Source organism: Neopsephotus bourkii, unplaced genomic scaffold (assembly GCF_033783945.1).
Source record: "Neopsephotus bourkii isolate Nb327-2 ecotype Australia unplaced genomic scaffold, CSIRO-AGI_Nbou_v1 NB_1637, whole genome shotgun sequence".
Taxonomy (NCBI): Eukaryota; Metazoa; Chordata; class Aves; order Psittaciformes; family Psittacidae; genus Neopsephotus; species Neopsephotus bourkii.
In genome coordinates, this window is record NW_026902112.1 from 9,330,281 (window position 1) to 9,350,104 (window position 19,824).

General features: G+C 44.3%; 1 protein-coding gene and 1 long non-coding RNA gene across 25 annotated transcripts in view; one reads left to right on the plus strand and one right to left on the minus strand.

Moving 5' to 3' along the window:
• The window catches only part of PTK2 (protein tyrosine kinase 2), a 201,829-nt gene that overhangs the window by 83,209 nt on the left and 98,796 nt on the right, over positions 1–19,824 (minus strand). For all 24 annotated transcript variants that reach the window (XM_061374197.1, XM_061374196.1, XM_061374183.1 and 21 more), the window contains one exon: positions 14,916–15,003. In XM_061374197.1, the coding sequence (XP_061230181.1) occupies positions 14,916–15,003 (88 nt within the window). The remainder of the gene's footprint in view (positions 1–14,915; positions 15,004–19,824) is intronic.
• The window catches only part of LOC133223477 (uncharacterized), a 254,198-nt gene that overhangs the window by 72,403 nt on the left and 161,971 nt on the right, over positions 1–19,824 (plus strand). The gene's annotated exons all lie outside the window — the stretch shown is intronic.

The window sequence follows — 19,824 nt, forward strand, 5'->3', positions numbered from 1 at the left end:
CTTCTCATGTTAAACAGCATCCTAGTTGAGTTTGGTAACATGTACGAGGTTTGAGCTAATTAAATGTTAATAAAAAAGCTCCCCATCCGAAATCCCAGACTCTATCTGGTAAATACAAAGGGTGCAAATGATAAAAACTGAGATGCATCTTCCAGCAAGATGTTTTGATTCTGTATTTTCATTCAAAACCGTGAAAGCCCCTAAGTGAAGAGTCCTGTGTGTGCTAGCCAGGTGAAGTCACTGCTCTAATGGACGAAGCATCTTATGTATGAAATAACTTATGAAAAACCATGCACAGATTAGACAGAACTGTCAGTTGTATGACCACACACACTGTGTATCCACAGTACCTATCATTGATATGGATCAATGGGCTGAGACCAATTGCATGAGCTACAGCAATGCTCAGTGCCGGGTCCTACACTCAGGTCACAACAACCCCATGCAGTGCTCCAGGCCTGGGGCAGAGTGGCTGGAAAGCTGCTCAGTGGAAAAGCACCTGGGGGCAGCTGAACATGAGCAGCTTGTGCCCAGGCAGCCAAGAAGCCACCAGCATCCTGAGGTCCTCACTACAAGAGAGACATGGAGGTGCTGGAGCAGGGCCAGAGAAGGGCAACAGAGCTGGTGCAGAGCCTGGAGCACAAGTGTGATGGGGAACGGCTGAGGGACCGGGGGAGGTTTAGGCTGAAGAATACAAGGCTCAGGGGGAACCTGATCGCTGCCTACAGCTGCCTGACAGGAGGCTGTAGCATTAGCTAGCCTGCCTCATATTATCAACCTATTCCTTCAGGTATTTAGACGTGAAAAAGAACTGAGTATATCAAAGTGTTTTTCTAGTCTTCACATATTAAACTCTCCCTTGCAGAACCTATACTAATTTGAGGCTACTAGACTATCATGATCAAATACAGCATCACAGACTGTCATATTCATATGTATTCATTTCTCTTCACAGCTCATTGCCTTGTAGATCCCAGTACTGAATTACTTCATTTGTTAAACTAAACAGCTGAAGAACATCTTCAGTTTCATGCAAACATGTTTCAAAATGCTGCTAGCCTCAAGTAACTACTTACCCATAAATAAATAAGCACCATTACCCAAACATTTACAGGCTGGGGTTGCTTTCATCTTGCCCTCCGGCTTGTGAGTGTTCACAGATTGCAGTCACGTTTGCCCACTTTGACTCTGCAACCACAGGCACCAGAACTCGACTGTGAGTTTAAAACATTCCCCACTCCAACGATTTGGGAGAATAAGTAAGTGTTGTGAAAAATCTCAGCTTCTTTGCAAGACAACAGCGAGGTGTTTCTATCACAACGCTGCAAGCAGACGGTTGCCGACTCCACAACTTGGGTAGTCTGACAAGCATCAAAAAGGGTGGGGTTTGCCCATCCCGGTCCAAAAGAGATGGACAAACAGAGATACATCATAAAGGTGGAGTAAAGTACACACACATGACACATTTCAATCAACAGAGACTCTCCCTTGTGTATCTGAAGTTCCTTGGTACTGGGATGGGGAGTTTTAGGTCTTTCTGATTCACTGTTACTCAACCTGAGGAGTGGGATAAAAATGATTTTATTCACCTAAGAAATAAGATTAGAAGTAAGGAAAACATGGAAAAGAATATTCCCCTCCAGTGTCCACAAGTAACTAGCAGCAGTGTTCACAATATCAGTCCTGATATCCTCTCATCAAAATCAGATGCACTGGATTTTCATAAAGCGCTGCAGGTACATTATATACACTATTTTATTACTGTGTTTATATACTGGAAGGTATACAAAGAGATTAAAAGCTTGAGGAAGCCCCTGGCCAGGATTTTGTGGTCTAACTAGGTTAAGCAGTATCCTACTATGGATGGCAAAGGTAACGACAGGATGGAATTAATGCATTTTATCTTCCTTCTCTCAGAAACCTGTCTGCACACATTCTACTTTACATTTAAGTCTACAGAGGGGGGGTGGAAAGCAGATTCAATTTCTACTCCCAGAATACTAATGTGAACGTCTCTTATCACCTTTAATTTTTCTTGACTATTCTCTTTGAGATGGCATTAGATCAATGCACGAACTGAGGCTCATGCAAAGATGAGATAAGAGTTTTGCAAGAGGCTCAGCACAAGCTGCAAAACCTCCTTAGGAAAAAGCCTGAGCAGATCTGAAATGGAAGAGACACAAGAGATAATTTCATGGTAATTAAATGCATTGCCACAAGCTATTGAATAGTTTTCCTCCAAGTCTTTTGTGTTTGCTCAATTATTACTTTCATTATTATTATTGTTAATAGTTAAATGAGAGAAATGAGGCTAATTTTTGTCTAAGAGACAGAAGGCCCTCTCTTGAAGAGTCTAAAGCTATATACATACAAAGACAGGAAAATGAAACTCTGACAAATCTAAAGAATTCTACCAGGTATTTCCATACTGTGGATTTAGAAGATTCTTCCCTGTGAGGGTGCTGAGGCGCTGGCACAGGGTGCCCAGAGAAGCTGTGGCTGCCCCATCCCTGGCAGTGCTCAAGGCCAGGTTGGACACAGGGGCTTGGAGCAACCTGCTCTAGTAGAAGGTGTCCCTGCCTGTGGCAGAGTCTGGAGCTGGATGAACTTTAAGGTCCCTTCCAATACAAACCAGTCTGGGATCCTATGTCAAAAAGGAGGATGAATACTGTTCTATGCGTTTTGGAGACACTGTTATATGTGAGTTCATGTTATAGTGCAGACCTGCCCTCCTTGGTGGAACAGCAGCCTTCCAGTATCTGAAGGGGGGCTATAGGGATGTTGGGGATGGACTCTTCATTAGCGACTCTAGTGACAGGACAAGGGATAACAAGTTCAAACTTAAACAGGGGAAGTTTAGATATAAGGAGGAAATTCTTTTGTGTTAGGGTGGTGAGGCACTGGAATGGGTTACCCAAAGGAGTTGTGAATTCTCCATCTCTGGCAGTGTTCAGCGCCAGGTTGGACAGAGCCTTGGGTGACATGGTTTAGTGCAAGGTGTCCCTGCCCATAGCAGGGGGTTGGAACTGGATGATGTTAAGGTCCTTTCCAGCCCAAACCATTCTGTGATTCTATGATTCAGTTAACAGTCTGCAATGTCTCAAAGAAGGTTGAAGAGTACAGCACCAATATATATACATATCTCAATATATTCATATACTCTTCACACAGATCAAGTGCCATTGCTTTTATTCTGCTCCCCATTTTACTTGTTCAGAATGCGATCTCTCCCAAAGCTAAACCAGACAATTGCAGGATGCTATTTAATATACCTTAATGTTACCTAGCTCATAAGAGCACGCTCCATCAACTCACCACACAAACCTAACTTTGAAAAAGCCACCCCAAAAAACTGTACCAGCCAAAGAAACCTCATTTCCACCAACCCAACAAAGCCTTCCAGGCATTCCTGCTAGACCTGTGTGGCTTTACTTCACTTACACCACATATTAGAGACCAGATGCTCTTCAGTGATGAAGACTCCACGAAGCCTTCAGTCATCTCGTACTTCATGGTTACAATGCTTTAGCAATAAAAATGCAGATTAACACGGCAACACTCAAGATTTACACCAGGATTATGAGTTCAAGTGGTCTACTGCTGAAAGCCTACATACTTTTTATTTGGTAACAATCAAAACCTCTGACTATTGCATCTGAAGTGAATCACTTTGGTTTATGTTGCTTGCAACACTCTTGCTTCCACTTTCTTATCCAATTTGGCATTCCAGCAGAATGTGCTTATCTGCACTTGAAGAAAAAAAATACTCTGGAAAACAGCATACGGGAAGACAGAGGCCAAAATCATTTCTCCTGCAAATTGTGGTGGCGATTTCAGGTTTTGCCTCAGATTTGCTCTAGTAAATGTTGCAATGAGTTGAAATCAGATTTACAGTTATGGCAGGGACACAACCCCTGACCAAAGCCTGAGGAAGCCTCCGCCCCCGCATACCAGATACTGGAAGAGCTCCCATGGGCTCCAAGCCCCTGTGTCCAACCTGGCCTTGAACACTGCCAGGGATGGGGCAGCCACAGCTTCTCTGGGCACCCTGTGCCAGCACCTCAGCACCCTCACAGGGAAGAGCTTCTGCCTAAGAGCTCATCTCAGTCCCCCCTCTGTCAGGTTCCTGCAGCCCCTTTAGGCACTGGAGCTGCTCTAAGGTCTCCCCTTCAGGAGCCTTCTCTTCTCCAGGCTGACCCAGCCCAGCTCTCTCAGCCTGGCTCCAGAGCAGAGCTGCTCCAGCCCTCGCAGCATCACTGTGGCCTCCTCTGGCCTCGCTCCAACAGCTCCAGGTCCCTCTTGTGCTGCTGCCCCAGAGCTGGATCAGGACTGCAGGGGGGGTCTCCCCAGAGCACAGCAGAGGGGCAGGATCCCCTCCCTGAGCTGCTGCTCACGCTCTGGGGGTGCAGCCCAGCATACGGGGGGGTTCTGGGCTCAAGCGCACACTGAAGCTGGGTCATGGGGAACTTCTCCTCACCCAGCACCCCCAAGTCCTTCTCCTGAGGGCTGCTCTCAATCCAGTCTCTGCCCAGCCTGGGCTTGTGCTGGGATTGCCCTGACCCAGGACTGGCACTTGCATTCGCTTGCTCACAGGCTGGCAAAGAAGAATTCAAGTGGGCTTCATTCACATTTGCAGTTAACTTCTTGGTCACAACAACTTCATACAGTCTACAAGAAAGGGATGCACCGTGTGGAAAACGTGAATGCTGACCGCAACAGCACCTCTCAGAGGCAGGAAAAAGGAGTCTTTTCCATGCTCTGATAAAATAAGAAGCGAAACAACACTCTCAGTCCCCTCCAACAGACACTGCCTGTGTGCACCGAATCCATGTTTAGAAAGGGCAGCAGTACTTAAAGCCAACAAGAATGCAGCCATCCAGCATAATTCCATGCCATAACAGATTCCCTGGCATATAAACGCCCAGATACTAAGTGAGAATTCACTGTGGTTATTTACTTTGTATTCTCACTTATGCTTCCCTTGATTTTTTGGCCACTACTCACCAGTTAGAACAAGAATCTCTGCCATGTCTCTGGCCTTGTGAGCATCACAAGTTCCAAGATGCTCTTAAATCACAACAAAAGAGAGGAGGTGAACACTGGGACTTGAACCAAGCTTTTTCCACCAGGAAGACAGGCACCGAAACAAAAGCCCACTTTCCGATGTCAGATTTTAAATGTATTTGGTTTTCTACTTGAACAGGCAAATGACTGATGGTGAAACATCAAACTTCCCCAAATTCACTGGGAAATAATGGGCCCTTTTCCTCTATAAATGGCCAGCAAATTCCAGCTGGTATAATTTCAAACAAGGCCTGGAGACAGAGGCCAGCCCGTGTTTGCAGGGCTGCAGAAAGCAGAGACAAGCCCTGCACTAGCACACATGATTTAAGAAGAAATCTATCACAGGCTTTGGATTTCATGTACCAGCTGCTGCTTTCAGGAGCCATCTGCTGCAGTTTCCTGCACACGAGCTTCCCCTGCAGCTGCAGTATTCCAGGAAAAGGCTCTCTGAGGCTGACAAGTGCCTTGCAGTGCATAAAGCCAGCACGCTGCAGGGGGATTTCTTTACTAAGAACAAGAGTAGAACAATCCTGAGCTTTGGACCGAATGTTTTCCAGGAGTTTGGGGCTTTAAGAGCTAAATCCACTTTGATGTGTCTTAAAATATGTATTTTAGGTTTAATTTTGAGTATATCCTTAGAAATTATGACATAAAATCATCAAACTTTCCACTGAGTTTTGGTTTAAAGTGTTAACTACGGTGTAAACTCTTTAGCGACGGCAGTAGGAAATGATGTCTCAAACAGGGTGAGTATCAATAACCAGCCACTGCACTGGCTTTCCTGGCTCATTTCATGTTACCCTGCCATTTCCCATAGGATAATCCCCAATTTTGTAGGAGGACATGTAAAAATAAGCCATCTATTTCTCTCACTTCACTTTCTCAATGTCTGTGACCTACTTACACAACAGTCCCTCCTGATTTTAGTTTCCAAGTGGCATTGCTTTGAAAGCTGCATTTAAACAGCGCTTTGGTGATGAAGTACCCCCTAAAGAGTTAAGTGCAGAACCAAAAGAAATCACAAGATATTTAGATAAGCAAACAAAGAAACAAAATGCCTTCTGTCCTCCATTTAGTAAGTAGCATAAGGATTGTAATTATAATGGTTTAACGACACATGGACAACAAAGACTCACATTACATCGTTTTCTCCTTATCCATTTCTTCTATCCAGATATTTTAGGTGTTTTTTATATTCAGAAATGTTGCATTTCTGCTCATTTAGTGGCATTTACAGTAACAAACACAACCTTCCTCTTTAACTTTCTTGTGCCTGCAATAATAATTCAGTTACTGTCCATAAAAGTCCAGAAATCCTCAATATATCTATTGGAAAAACTGCTTCAACAGCTACTTAGGTGATTGAGACAATGACTGAAGCATAGACCACATCTGTTTCCCCACAGTTCCACATTCTAAATGAACGTTGTTGCTCTGTGTTCAGGGTACTCTGAAGTTCAGACTGCATTTGGTTCATGGAATCACAGAATCCCAGGTTGGAAGAGACCTCAAGGATCATCTGGGCCAACCTTTCCATGACCTGAATTAGATGTCCCAGCACCCTGTGCAGCTCAATCTTAACTGTCCAGCGTTGGGAATCACCACTTCCCTGTAGAGATCATTCCAGTGGCTGATTCTTCTCACTGTGAAAACTCTCCTCTTTTGTTCCACACCTGGAGCAGGTACCACATGAAGCTCACCACAATCCATGGCACAGCTCTTGCGTGGTACCCTACAGACATCACCATCTCAAATGTTCTGTGGTTTCTGCTGTAATTGTTCTTGTAGCATTAAATGCACCACAGAAACACTGTAGTGTACCCTGGGACAGACACGTCATCCAGTTAATGAGGAACAGTCACGGAATGGTTTGGAAAGGACCATAAAGATCATCTACTTCCAATCCCCCTGCTATGAGCAGGGACACCTTTCACAGGTCACCCAGTATAACTGCTTGTATCTGTATCACCAAACTCCAAAAGGAGAGAGCTCCTCCATCTCTCCAGAGCAGAGCCCACCCTCGTTTACCAACAGCAAGTTCCTGTAGGACAGAGTTTTCTCCTTTAGAGAATCAGAATTATCAGCTTAAAAGAACCGGGTTCCAACCCACACCACTGCAGCTTCACGAATCTTACACAAAATTAACCCTTGGGTCTGTGCCTCATCTGCTTTGAATGAAGTACCATATGCACAAAAGCCCAAAGCATGCTTCTAATGTCACCAATATCTTTAGGAGTCACCTTAATGATCATAATGGTGGCTTTTTTAAACATGCACAGGAGGGAAACAGGTTTGTGCTCCCTCCCCTATTTACCCATCTGATAATATTAGACTTACTGTAGAAGATAAGTCTACATTAGGGGAAATTAAGGCTTGGGCCTCTTCTAGCTGAGTTAAAAGCACAGATTCAGTATCAGGATAACATTCATTTGCCATCTGCCCTCAGCTGCTCCTCCCCTTCATCATTCAAGGCCACAGTCTCTGTATTATCTAGAGGTGATCTTTGACATCTCTACCTAATTTTGGAAGCTCCTCTGTTAATAATAAGGGCATTAGGGATGGGGTGGGGGGGAAATCAACTTCTGACGAGGCATTGTTAGGGACAGAATGACTAAAAATGATCCCTTCTGTCCGAGTGGGCTGATCTCCAGATGTCACTGCAACAGACACTGCTGCCTCTCAGATCTTCCCTAAAGTAGGACTATACACTTGGGAGCCATAGAATACTCAACCTACTAAGTGTGCCTTACTAACAGCTAATTTTATTCTTCTCCTCTCCGACACAGTTTTGCTTTTCTAGGACAAATGAGGCCAAGCACCAACGTGAGCCTACTTTATTTTAGGCCTAATGCATGTGATTTACAACCTAATATAGTGATTAGAAGGACATTTTGTTCAAGATTACTAACAAAGCCATATCCATGCATCCATGCATGGAAACCCGTCCCGAGCATTTTACATTTCGCATGTTGAATGAAGATCAAGTCATAGATGTAAGAAAGCCCACACGCACTATTCTCACTACCCCAATTGACAGGTGGAAGTTCTAAATCAAAGCAGCCAGCTTTTGCTTTGGCCTGAGCTTGGCTGACTGTTTCAGGGGTATTTAGGAACAGGAGTATGCTTTACATTCCTATCATACAGCACTGCTAGCAGAAAGCAGGCATTTGACACAGAAAACTTGGAAGATATCAAAGGAGCTGCACAATTACACAAGCAGCAAGATCAATAACAAGAATGTCAGCATGGTGGTGAGTGTAAATCCTGTAGTTGAACAATGAGTACTTTATGAGGTGGTGTGATTTCAGCAAGAAACCAAACTCCATAAAGATCTCACTTCTATTAACTCCTGCAAGCTGTGAGGAGCAGGTGACCTTCACTTTGATTTATAAATTGATCATTTTTTAAATACATACGTAGATATCTTTATAAGCAGCTGCAATTCCTACATGTGTTACTGCTTCCCTGCAGGACAGGGTTTATGAGTCAACCATGAACTCTTCCTTGGTTCACTTTCTGTGTGCAACAGGCTGCCGCTATCAGGAAGGATGCCAACTGTTCTCCCTGTGTCCTCGATTCCCTTCAAAGCTTTTCCTGTCAAAGTCATTCGCTTTAGGTCTCCTAGTTTTATTAGGGTAGAAGAGGTGCTGTTATTTAATTAGGCTGAAGAGCCTAATTCCCAGCCTGACTTCAAATTATATCTCAGACACCGAAGCCTTACAAAAGCTTACTCATTAAGTCACTACAGTAATTGCCTGAACTTAAAATCTCATACGTGTTGGGGACAGTGTTATAAAAATAAATGCATTTATCTGCCACAATATAAAAGAGAATTTTCATATCAGAAAATGCTTTTAAAGTGCTGACATTATCTTTACAGACATCACCGAGACAGAGCAGAAAAGTGCCATTAGTCCACAGAAGCAAGGTCTCTTTCCTTAAAGCATTTTCTTGTTATTTTTTCTATTTTAAATGAAAACCAGCATCACTTTTTTCCTCTTTTCCTTCTAAAAAGTGTTCTTATGAAAATGAACCTGCCCGGTGGAACACAGAATCCCTGTGGCACAGAATTCAGCTCAGTTTGTGTGGAGCATCATTGATCAGCCCTAACTTTGAGACCATCCTCTCTCTGCTTGCAATTCTTTCTGTTGTGTGTTACACAGACTTTGACTTATTTTTAATAGCACATCCAAAACATGGTTTAATCCTATGTTCTTCTTTAATATATATGTGTATATACAGGTATGTGTGTGTATATATATATACACATACATATACATAAATATTTATACATATATATATGTGCAAGTGTATATACATATGCGCACCTCCAGGGCAGCTCCACAGTGCAGGCTAAATAAGGCAGCATAAAGAAGAATTTTACACTGATAAAAACACCCTTTTCTTGCTCTTTAGTATCCAATAAACCCCCCCTCCAAATTACTTTAAGAGTCCCTGTTTGAAGCACAAGGACAGTGACAATGGAACAGCTGATGCCCAAGAGCTGGGTTCCCCCCTCTCCACCCCCTATACAGATGCTTACTCCCTTTTCATCAAGGGATAAACCATCTCCAATTACTGGAGGCTAACATGTTATTGAAGGATAAATGTGTGCGGGCTCTTGTCCCACGATAAAAGGAAGGCAATTCAAGTAGCTTACGTCTGATTGTCATTATATGAGTGTTTTTCAAAGCTCTATCTTGATGTGAGATATGGCTTTCCTTCCTCACTCAGGCATTAAGGCAAAAGAGAGAAGCCTGTCCCCTTTATTTCCACCTCCCAACAGCCATATCAATGGAACACAGGGAAAGGAAGACACCCTCAAAGAATTTCACCAACGCTTATTGAAAGCAACTGCAAATCCTTCCCCGAAGTACAAGAGAAACGTGAAGTCTGATTTTCATTACTTGAAAACTCTGATTCTTTAATTCTCCTATTGTGCCCCTATGCTTGTTTCCTCTTTTCTTCAGAAATGGACAAAATTCATGGAGAAGACACAGATCTGCATTCTTTTGAGATGCACAAAACATCCCACAAGGACAAACATAAAAGGCTACTGATAAACATTAACTCACAGTGGTTTTAACTCAGGAATCCTGTATACTTCATGGTTAAGGTTTTGGGGAGGGAATTAGAGTTCACTTTGGTTCAGATGTGGCCATACAATACATCAGGACACAGCTGAAGGCTGGGACATAAAACCCATGCTGCGAGCATCTGCCAACTGCGCAGGCAGCCATAAATCTGGGGTTTCCTGATTTGTGAATACTTGAACCTCCCAGCACTGGGTGGGATCCAATCTGCCTGATTTGGCTGAAATTGTAAGCACTTGGGCCTAGGGGAATAATAAAGACAGAGCTGCATCACCACCTAAATGCTCCATTGAATGGAAGACACCTCAGAGTCACCTACTGCCTTTGTCACCTTCCAAAGAGAGCAGTAAAAGGTAAGACACAGTTCTAGCATTAGATTGCTGATCAGAGCCCTCAATGGGAATGTAAAATGACATGTCCTGAACACACAGCTCCTCCAGTCAAAAGGAATGGCCTAAGTGTCAGCCTCTCTACCCCATCTGAAAGCTGCAGCACAGCCTGAAACACAAGATGCATATGAGGGATGCATATGAGAGAGCTGGGCTTGTTCAGCCCTGAGAAAACTCAGGTGAGACCTCATCACCATGTTCCAGTATTTAAAGGGTGGCTACAAAGAATGTGGAGCCTCCCTTTTTACAAGGAGTCACATGGAAAAGATGAGGGGTGATGGGCACAAGTTATTCCTGGGGAGATTCCAACTGGACACAAGAGGGAAGTTTTTCCCAATGAGAACAATCAGCTACTGGAATCATCTCCTCAGGGAAGTGCTGGACTCCCCAACACTGGGTACTTTCAATACCCAGCTGGACAGGGTAATGGGCCATGCAATCTAGGTCATGCTTTGCCTAGAAAGGTTGGCCCAGATGATCCTGAGGTCCCTTCCAACCTGGATTCTGTGATTCTCTGCTTTGACGAACCAGATGGTACTAGTATTAGTACAACTAACTCTGATGTTACACACAAGTTGTGTGGTTCCCCCCTCACACACACTAATGTTAATCCTTTACTGTGCAGACTGCAAACCAGGAGCATTCTTACGAAAAGCCTCATTAAGTGCCCTGCTTTTATACTTCCAATTAGACCAGCTTACGCCCACTGCAGATGGCAGGACGATGGCCACTGATGACAAATGGCTGCACCTGCAGTCCTGCTCACAGGTTCTTCACTTGTTCAGGAGTCTTGGAAATCACGACTATCTAAACCAAAACCAGCTCACAGCATCCCTAAAACAGTGAAAATCAAGGGGAAAATGAAATACAAGATTTCACATATTAAGCCCAAGCTGAGAAGACCGAGATGCTTGCACCAGTTTATCCGGGGCGATGCGCTCAGTGGAGTGAATGGGAGTAGTCATGCATGCGAGGTCAGAAACCTGCCAGTTTTCAGTTTAACAGCCTGGTAACTGTGATTTGGGTTAACTGTATGAGTAAACCACGTCTGCTGACAGTGATTAAGGTAATGCTTTGTTATCTTTACAAACGTTCTGTGCTCTTCTGGAAGATGAAGATCACTTGAGGATTTACTCTCTTACTCAAACTTGGCTTCTTTTCCAACACCACTGCTCTGCAGCTCACATTCAATAGAACAATCTCATTTTCTAAACCCCACAGACCATTCAGGGTGACAGAGGTCACCAGATTTCTTTTCCTCCTCATGCACTCTTAATCTGATGCTATACATTTTTAATAAGGCAGACAACATGTGTTTAGATGTTATCAAGTTAGAAATAGGTTCTCAGCCTCATCTCGAAAGACCTAGCCATGGGCAGCATCTGGTCCTGTAAATCTCCTATTTTCTCTCTTATAATACGTGACACAGCAATGTATTCGACTTTATTTACACCTACAAATACCAATTTGATTACAGAACATTATTCTGTCAGAGTTCTATAACTAAGTCCTATGTTCATTATCTCTAACGTGGTTATTTCTGTGCAGCAAGCTTGTGATACCCATGTGTGCATGTATGATCATGGAATCATAGAATAGTTAGGGTTGGAAAGGACCTTAAGATCATCTAGTTCCACACCCCCCCATATATTCTGCTGTTCTTGCCTCTGCACAACGCGATGTGTCTGAGAACTGTGGGTAGCAAAAGAGTATGTTAAAATGTTGCCGGAATGACAATGAGACAGAATGGGAAAATCATCTTTCCTTGGTTTTCCACATCTCCCCCCCCTCCCCGTTGTCGCTCTGCTTTATAATGCAGTGTTACTGCTCAAATTCATTTCCTGCTGCCTTCTCGAGTCACTGGTGTTGCCTTAACACTGCATCAGAGAAAAGTCCTACATTTTCCTAATGTATTCAAGAGGCCAAGTGAGACTTCTGGAGCAAAACAGTCATGGACAAAGAATGACAGCTCTGGAAATGTGTGTGCCTCATTTCCATGACAATGGAGACCCAAATACTTCCCAGCACAAAGACCAGTGAGTTTTGAAGAACTGCATTTAGAAATACTTCAGGGTAAGGCAGAGGAGAAAGGGGAAGTGAAACAAAAATGGTGTGCAAGGAGACAAGAACCTCTGATTTTCCTTTTGGAACAGAAGCAGGATTCAGGGCATCGTCACATACTCGGAGCTCTCATCTTTCCATGTCAGTTCCTGATGACCTTCTAAGCCTTCCTGCTATTCTGAGCCATTTGGATCTATTTCTCATCATTTCCCCCAATTTAGTAAAAATGTGTTTCTCACAAAATGTTAAAAAACATCCCTCTGGCAATTTAAATTGTTTGCTTAAAAAAGTAGTTCTCTGAGGCACAAATGAGAGGATGCTGCAGGAAGCTTCCCAGCTATTGAGTAGTGATAAGAGTGCAGCAAATCATTCTGTAAGTCATCACCCACTTTTGTATCATGGGAAACACAAATCACAGGACCCCAGACTGGTCTGGGTTGGAAGGGACCTTAAAGCCCATCCAGCTCCAGTCCCCGTGCCACAGGCAGGGACCCCTTCTACTAGAGCAGCTTGCTCCAAGCCCCTGTGTCCAACCTGGCCTTGAGCACTGCCAGGGATGGGGCAGCCACAGCTTCTCTGGGCACCCTGTGCCAGCGCCTCAGCACCCTCACAGGGAAGAGCTTCTTCCTAATACCTAACTTAAATCTCCCTTCCTTCAGCACAAAACCATTCCCCCTTGTTCTATCACTATAAAATCTATGCTTAAAGCCAGTATGAAGAAAGTCACTTGCTGCTAAAGTGAAAGGGAACAGGATTTTGTGGTTTCTGCAAGAACCCCTGACAGTACTATAAAGTTACCAAAATCCAGACATTTTTAGGTTGAAACTCTATCACCCAGATCAATTAAACTAAGACGCTACATCCAAAGTATCACTGCATTGCAACTGTCTCCTCAGAAGTCAATTCCATCATACATCAATGCAAAAACTTCATCACACATTCAAGAAACCAAGTCATTTACCTAAAGCAGGTGTGTTTGTGTACAGTAAGGGCTGGAAGACATTAAAGAAACGAGTATGAGCATGTTAGTGGATATATTCTGCTTTCAGATGGAGTAATCTGAAATTCATCAGAAATACTGGTTCCTCATCTGCAAACATGTCTGTTCACAAGGGCAGAAGGGTGCCACACTTTGGACCAGCTCCAGTTACAGCCTAATTTTAGTGGTTGTTGCTCAAGAATGGTTTATTCACCCCAAACAAGCAATCCAAGATCAGGGTATTTTTGAATGAGGCACAGACACAACAAAAAGGAGTCACAGGAACAGCTTCCCTTGGTGGAAGCCTCTGGGATCTGAGTAGCATTATCACCATGTCGTTTGTTGTTCCTTTGACACAACGAAATGCATCAGGTATTACAAAAATAGAAACTAAATCCTATTTCAAACCCAAACTCCAGAGCTTTCCTGGCGTAGCTCTTGAGCTCTGCCATCTAAGCTGACAACACTCCCCTGCTTCTCATTCCTACCTTATTCCATCTCTACCAGTACAATACTCTAGAAAATGACTCCTTTAAAAAATTCAGATTAAAACTAATCCTCCATATAGTGAGTTCTGCTTAAAACTATGACAAAACCCCTCTATCGGGTTCAACTTGTCTCCATTAGTAACACAAACTGCTTCTTAACAACACTGCAGCGTATGAACATCAACAACATACCACATAGAGCAGGAAAGACTCACCTAACAAGTAGGAAATAAGTAATAGGTTGGAATTTTCAGAGATGCATGGATTATTAAAAGTCTACTCTTGCAGGATACTATAACCAGCCTAATCCAGACTCCTCTAAAAGATACTGCATGAAGTTGTACTTTGAGCTTCCCAGTCTAAAAGCAAATTTGAAGTATTTAAGTGAACAAAAGTATGATTTAGGTCCTTAATATACAGAAACTTGTAGTTTTACTAATCAGTAACAGATACTCAAAGCATGAAAATAACCTAAAGAGTGGGAAAAAACATGTTTTCACTTGTTTTCACTGGGATTCCAATGAATTCTAGTGAAACTGTCCACTTCTTCATGCTGGCAATAATAAGGGGTGAAATAACAATAAGAAGTCAGCTGAACAAGAGTAACTTTGATCTGACTAAAGAAGCCAACTGCAGAATCAGTTTGTCTTTGGGAAACATTCCTCATCACCTCTGAAGAAGGATGCCATGGGCTTCCTGCCCTTTCTGCTTCACATATGCAACTCTGAATCTACTCTGTCTTTGCAGTTATGTTACCTGCATAAACAAATCCAGAACTTGTCAAACCCAGCAAAATCATCCCCAAACCCATCAAATTCAGGAATAGCAGAACGGAACATACCTGCTGATAGAAAAAATTTAGAGTTGGTTTGTCCTCAGTGAACTGGTTTAGAAATCCTTTTGGCAAGTATCGAATTCTCAATTCATATCTGGAAAGCAAAAAAAAAGAGAATTAAGGGAAGACAAAAAGAGTAACACTTAAAAGTAAGGATCAAATCAAAACAAAGCCAGAAAACTAAAGGGAAAATCCCTGTTGACTACTCAGAGAACTCAACTGGAATTAGTATCCGACACTTCATAAAGATGCCTGCAAAGGACCTCTGTCACCACCTACTCAAAGGTTCACGGAGGACTGAAGAATCAAGTCTTGGAGCAGATAACAACCAGGTCCAGATCCATGGAAAGAGAGACCTCAGTTAGGCAGTGACAGCAGGTAAGTTGCCATAACCACTGATGTGACCACATACAATAGCTTTCCTCTTTGGTTATGACAAGCATGGTACTTAGCAACACAGATCCTGCAGCTGCAAGTAAGAGTAGCAATCATTGTTACTCACCAGGAGCCACAATCTACAGACAAAACCAGGGCTTACTCAAGGAACACAGAATCCCAGCCTGGTTAGTGCTGGAAGGGACCCCAAGTTCATCCGGTTCCAACCCCTGCCACAGGCAGGGACACCTTCCACTAGAGCAGCTTGCTCCAAGCCCCTGTGTCCAACCTGGCCTTGAGCACTGCCAGGGATGGGGCAGCCACAGCTTCTCTGGGCACCCTGTGCCAGCGCCTCAGCACCCTCACAGGGAAGAGCTTCTGCCTAAGAGCTCATCTCAGTCTCCCCTCTGGCAGGTTCAAGCCATTCCCCTTGGCCTGTCCCTACAGGCCCTTGTCCCAAGCCCCTCTCCAGGTTTCCTGCAGCCCCTTTAGGCACTGGAGCTGCTCTAAGGTCTCCCCTTCAGGAGCCTTTTCTTCTCCAGGCTGACCCAGCCCAGCTCTCTCAGCCTGGGTCCAGGGCAGAGCTGCTCCAGCCCTCACAGCATCTCCGTAGCCCTCTTATGTTGGGGACGTGACCCTGATCCTTCTCAGAGCAAGCGTTGTAATATTCACCTCTGGATTGTTCCAGGAGGAATTTCTCTGTACAAAGGTTTCCTACTTCCTTATTTATCATCAAGATGTATGCAAAGGCAGAATGAACCAGTTTTAGATGTGACAGTCCTATTTTTCAAGTCAACAGTACACCACAGAGTGAAGGAGATTCAGAACTGGCCTTGATCCATGACCAATTCCAGACTTCTAGTGCTTCTCAAACCCTAAACTTCTGCTTCCAACCCTTAGATTTATTACTATTGCTTATCCCATGGTAACAGCCCACAATGTTTGACACACTGCACGCTTCCTCCTCTAACACATTCCTGCTATGAAGCACTGATAACAAATGTCCTCATCCCTTTGTGTGTGCCAGTACAGCGTATCGGAAGCATAAAACTCTTTACAGCCCTTCCCAAAAATAAGTCTATTTAACAATCTCCTCATGATGGTAAGAACAAATATTGCAACATTTCAATCTGTTGGTTTTAGCAGGCCTTCAGCAAGTGGTTTGGCTGCCCGTAATCAAAGACTTATATGGGGATTTTATAGGAAGTTATTAGGAGCTGCTGCTTAGGAATCTACTGGAACAGGAGCTGCGGTATCCTCTTCTTTGAAACCATTGGAAATATACTGGCTCAATAGCAATCACTGGAAAAAGGGAATTCAGGAACTGCAAACACAGACACACACACTGGGTGCAAACCAGGGAACATCATTCCACGGATGGCAAGCTTGTTTCATCAAGAAAATTGCACATTCAGTCTTGTCGTGCACACAGAACATGTTCTTAAACTAAAGCCTTCGGATTTTAGGAGGTACGAGAGAGGTGGAGGACACCTGAAAGGAGAGATTGAGACTGGACATAAGGAAGAAATTTGTTACTGTGAGGGTGCTGAGGCGCTGGCACAGGGTGCCCAGAGAAGCTGTGGCTGCCCCATCCCTGGCAGTGCTCAAGGCCAGGTTGGACACAAGGGCTTGGAGCAAGCTGCTCTAGTGGAAGGTGTCCCTGCCCATGGGAGGGGGCTGGAACTGAATGATCTTACACAGGGCTCACAAACTGTCTCAGTCACCCTGATCTAGTCCAGGATACTTGAATCCTGTGTTCAGCTCTGGGCTCCTCACTACAAGAGAGACACTGAGGTGGAGCGGGGCCAGAGAAGGGCAACGGAGCTGGTGCAGGGCCTGAAGCACAAGTGAGATGGGGAAGGGTTGAGGGACCTGGGGGGTTCAGTCCGGAGAAGGGAAGGCTCAGGGGGGACCTGATCGCTGCCTACAACTGCCTGACAGGAGGATGGAGCCAGGAGGGGCTGGGCTCTGCTCCCAAGGAACAAGGGATGGGACAAGAGGAAACGGCCTCAAGCTGCACCAGGGCAGGTTTAGATTGGATGTTAGGAAAATTTTCTTCCCCAGAAGGGCTGTCCAGCATTGGAACAGGCTGCCCAAGGGCAGTGGTGGAGTCACCATCCCTGGAGGTATTTAAGACATGCAGATGTGCTGAGGGACAGACATGGTTTAGTGGTGGACTTGGCAGTGCTGGGTTAATAGTGAGACCTGGTCTTAAGGATCTTTTCCAACCTAAATGATTCTACGATCCTAGGATGTCGAATGCCTTTTCTCTTGGGAATACAGAAAACATGGGAAAAGCACTCTTCCTCCTTTACAGGGACTTGTGGTCTTAACTGAGGAGCCATAATAAGAAGCACTGCTTTCTGCAACAGGATCTCCTGAGAAACAAGGTAAGGCCAAGCAGTTTGGCTGTTGGCTGAGAGTCACTGAGAGTGACCTTCATTACCCATCAATAACCTGAGCTCTTCCTATGCCTGTGGGAATAAAGAAGCTGACTTCCAAAGGTCAACTCAAGGATGGGCTTGATTGTAATTTCCTCTAAATCTCCTACCTGAAATGCAGCCAAGTGATGAGGATGATGAGTCCCTTCTCACAAACCAGGTCTGCCTTCTAAGCAAGCATCCCAGCTGATGATCCCTTATGGCTGGGAGAACTATGACTGGAAGACCACTATGGTACTTACTGCTCTGCATCTGCACCAGACCACATAAGCAGTCAGACACACACTTAGTTGTTAAAGCCAGAAGGATTATCCAACTGTTGAGAGCTGCTGCCTATAGGATCCCCACTCAAAGTCCTCTGGAGACCTGGGATCTGTACTCTGCTGCAGTTAAACCATGACACAGTCGCTTCTCATTCCCCCTAGTGCTGAGACCCCACTATTTCATGGTCACTGCAACCTAGGCTCACACTGCAAGAACTGGATTCAGGTGAGCATCACCTTTGTAGGCCTCCCTTGCATCTATGCAAAGAATTGTTCCAAGAGACCCAGCAACATGCTGGAGCATGCATCCTGCTGTGCTTCCTTTGCCGTGTCAGGGTCATTAAAACCCAGTAAAACCCGGAATCACTGATGTGGAGACTTCCCTTAGTTGCTTAAAGAACACTTGGTCCACTTGCTTACCCTGGACACAGGTTCTTCAGCTCCCACCTACACCAAGTGGCCTTTCCTCCAACCATCACCCACACAGGCTCACCCAACCTACTGCACATCCCATAGAGGAGCTCCATCCACACAACAACCTTCTGAAAGGCACTGAAAGACATCATCTCACCAGTCCCAAGCACACAGGTTGCTTCCAGCAGGTTCCGATTCAGTTCACATCAACAGTTAAGTAATGAGAAAGGAGAAAATGGGAACAAAAAGGGCAGACAAAGGAAGAGCCTTGTGTGAGTGTAATGAACTGAATCAGCTTGCTGAAGGATTAGATGAGAGTTAAAGCTCAAAGAAGAAAGGGAAAAGGACTGCATAACTGGAAGCAAAAGAGGGGAGAAGTCACACTGTGGAGGAAAAGAGGTACAGAGCTGTTAGGTCAGCTTAACTCACTGAATCATTCTGCAGGTGGTGTGGGCTTTGTGCCAGTGCAAAGGCATTCGTATTGCAGCTATTGAAACTTATAGCAGGAGACTGCTAAGGATTGGGATGGGGCACCTGCTACCTGTTAAGAGCCAAAGCATGAATGTCACCTGGTTACAAGGACCTGCACTGTCTACAAACCTAACAGACAGTGTCTATCCCTTGGGGAACACAGAGAGCTCTAACACACACAATGTATTACTTGAATATCTTGGGATTTCCATGGGACAAAGACAACCAGCCAACAGAATGGTGCTTGGGCACTCACCATCTTTAGAGACACCTGTGACTGCTGTTTAAGGCTCTGTACTATAAAAAATGATGAGAGTTGATGCTATCTCAGATTTAAGAGTCCCACATTCTGCTACCCCTGGTTCACCTACCAGTACAGAGGTGAAGATGAAGGGATGAAGGCTCTTTCCCATTTCCACCCCCAATGCCCTTGAAAGCATCCAATCATTAAAACAGTAATACTACTACAAGTGAAGAGGAAGCTTTTCATCAAAAAGTGAGTTTAACATTTGCCTTGCAAGCATAAACACAAAGAGGCAACCTGAAGCAAACAAATCCACTCCATTTATTGCCTTAAATGAAATTTAAAATGAAGTTAAGAAAGCCCTGGGATTTTGTTTGTATTTCACTTGTCATCTGGGATCACCTCACATGCACAGGTATTACTACAGGCAAATCCTTAAGGAACATTTACCAGTTTATTCTACCCCAAGAAAAGCCCAACAGCAGCACTGTTGCTGCACTTCAGTAATGAGGAACACCCTCAGATGGCATTGGGAAGACTATGGTTATTCTTGCATGGAATTACACTCAAATTCTTCTGGAGTGCTAAATCCTGCTTAACTCCAAAAGTAAGACTGCATTACCCAACATGACACAAACCACAGCAGGCTCCAGAATACTTATTTCCTGGTCAAACCAAGAAGTTCCAATAACTGTAACTCTGAACAT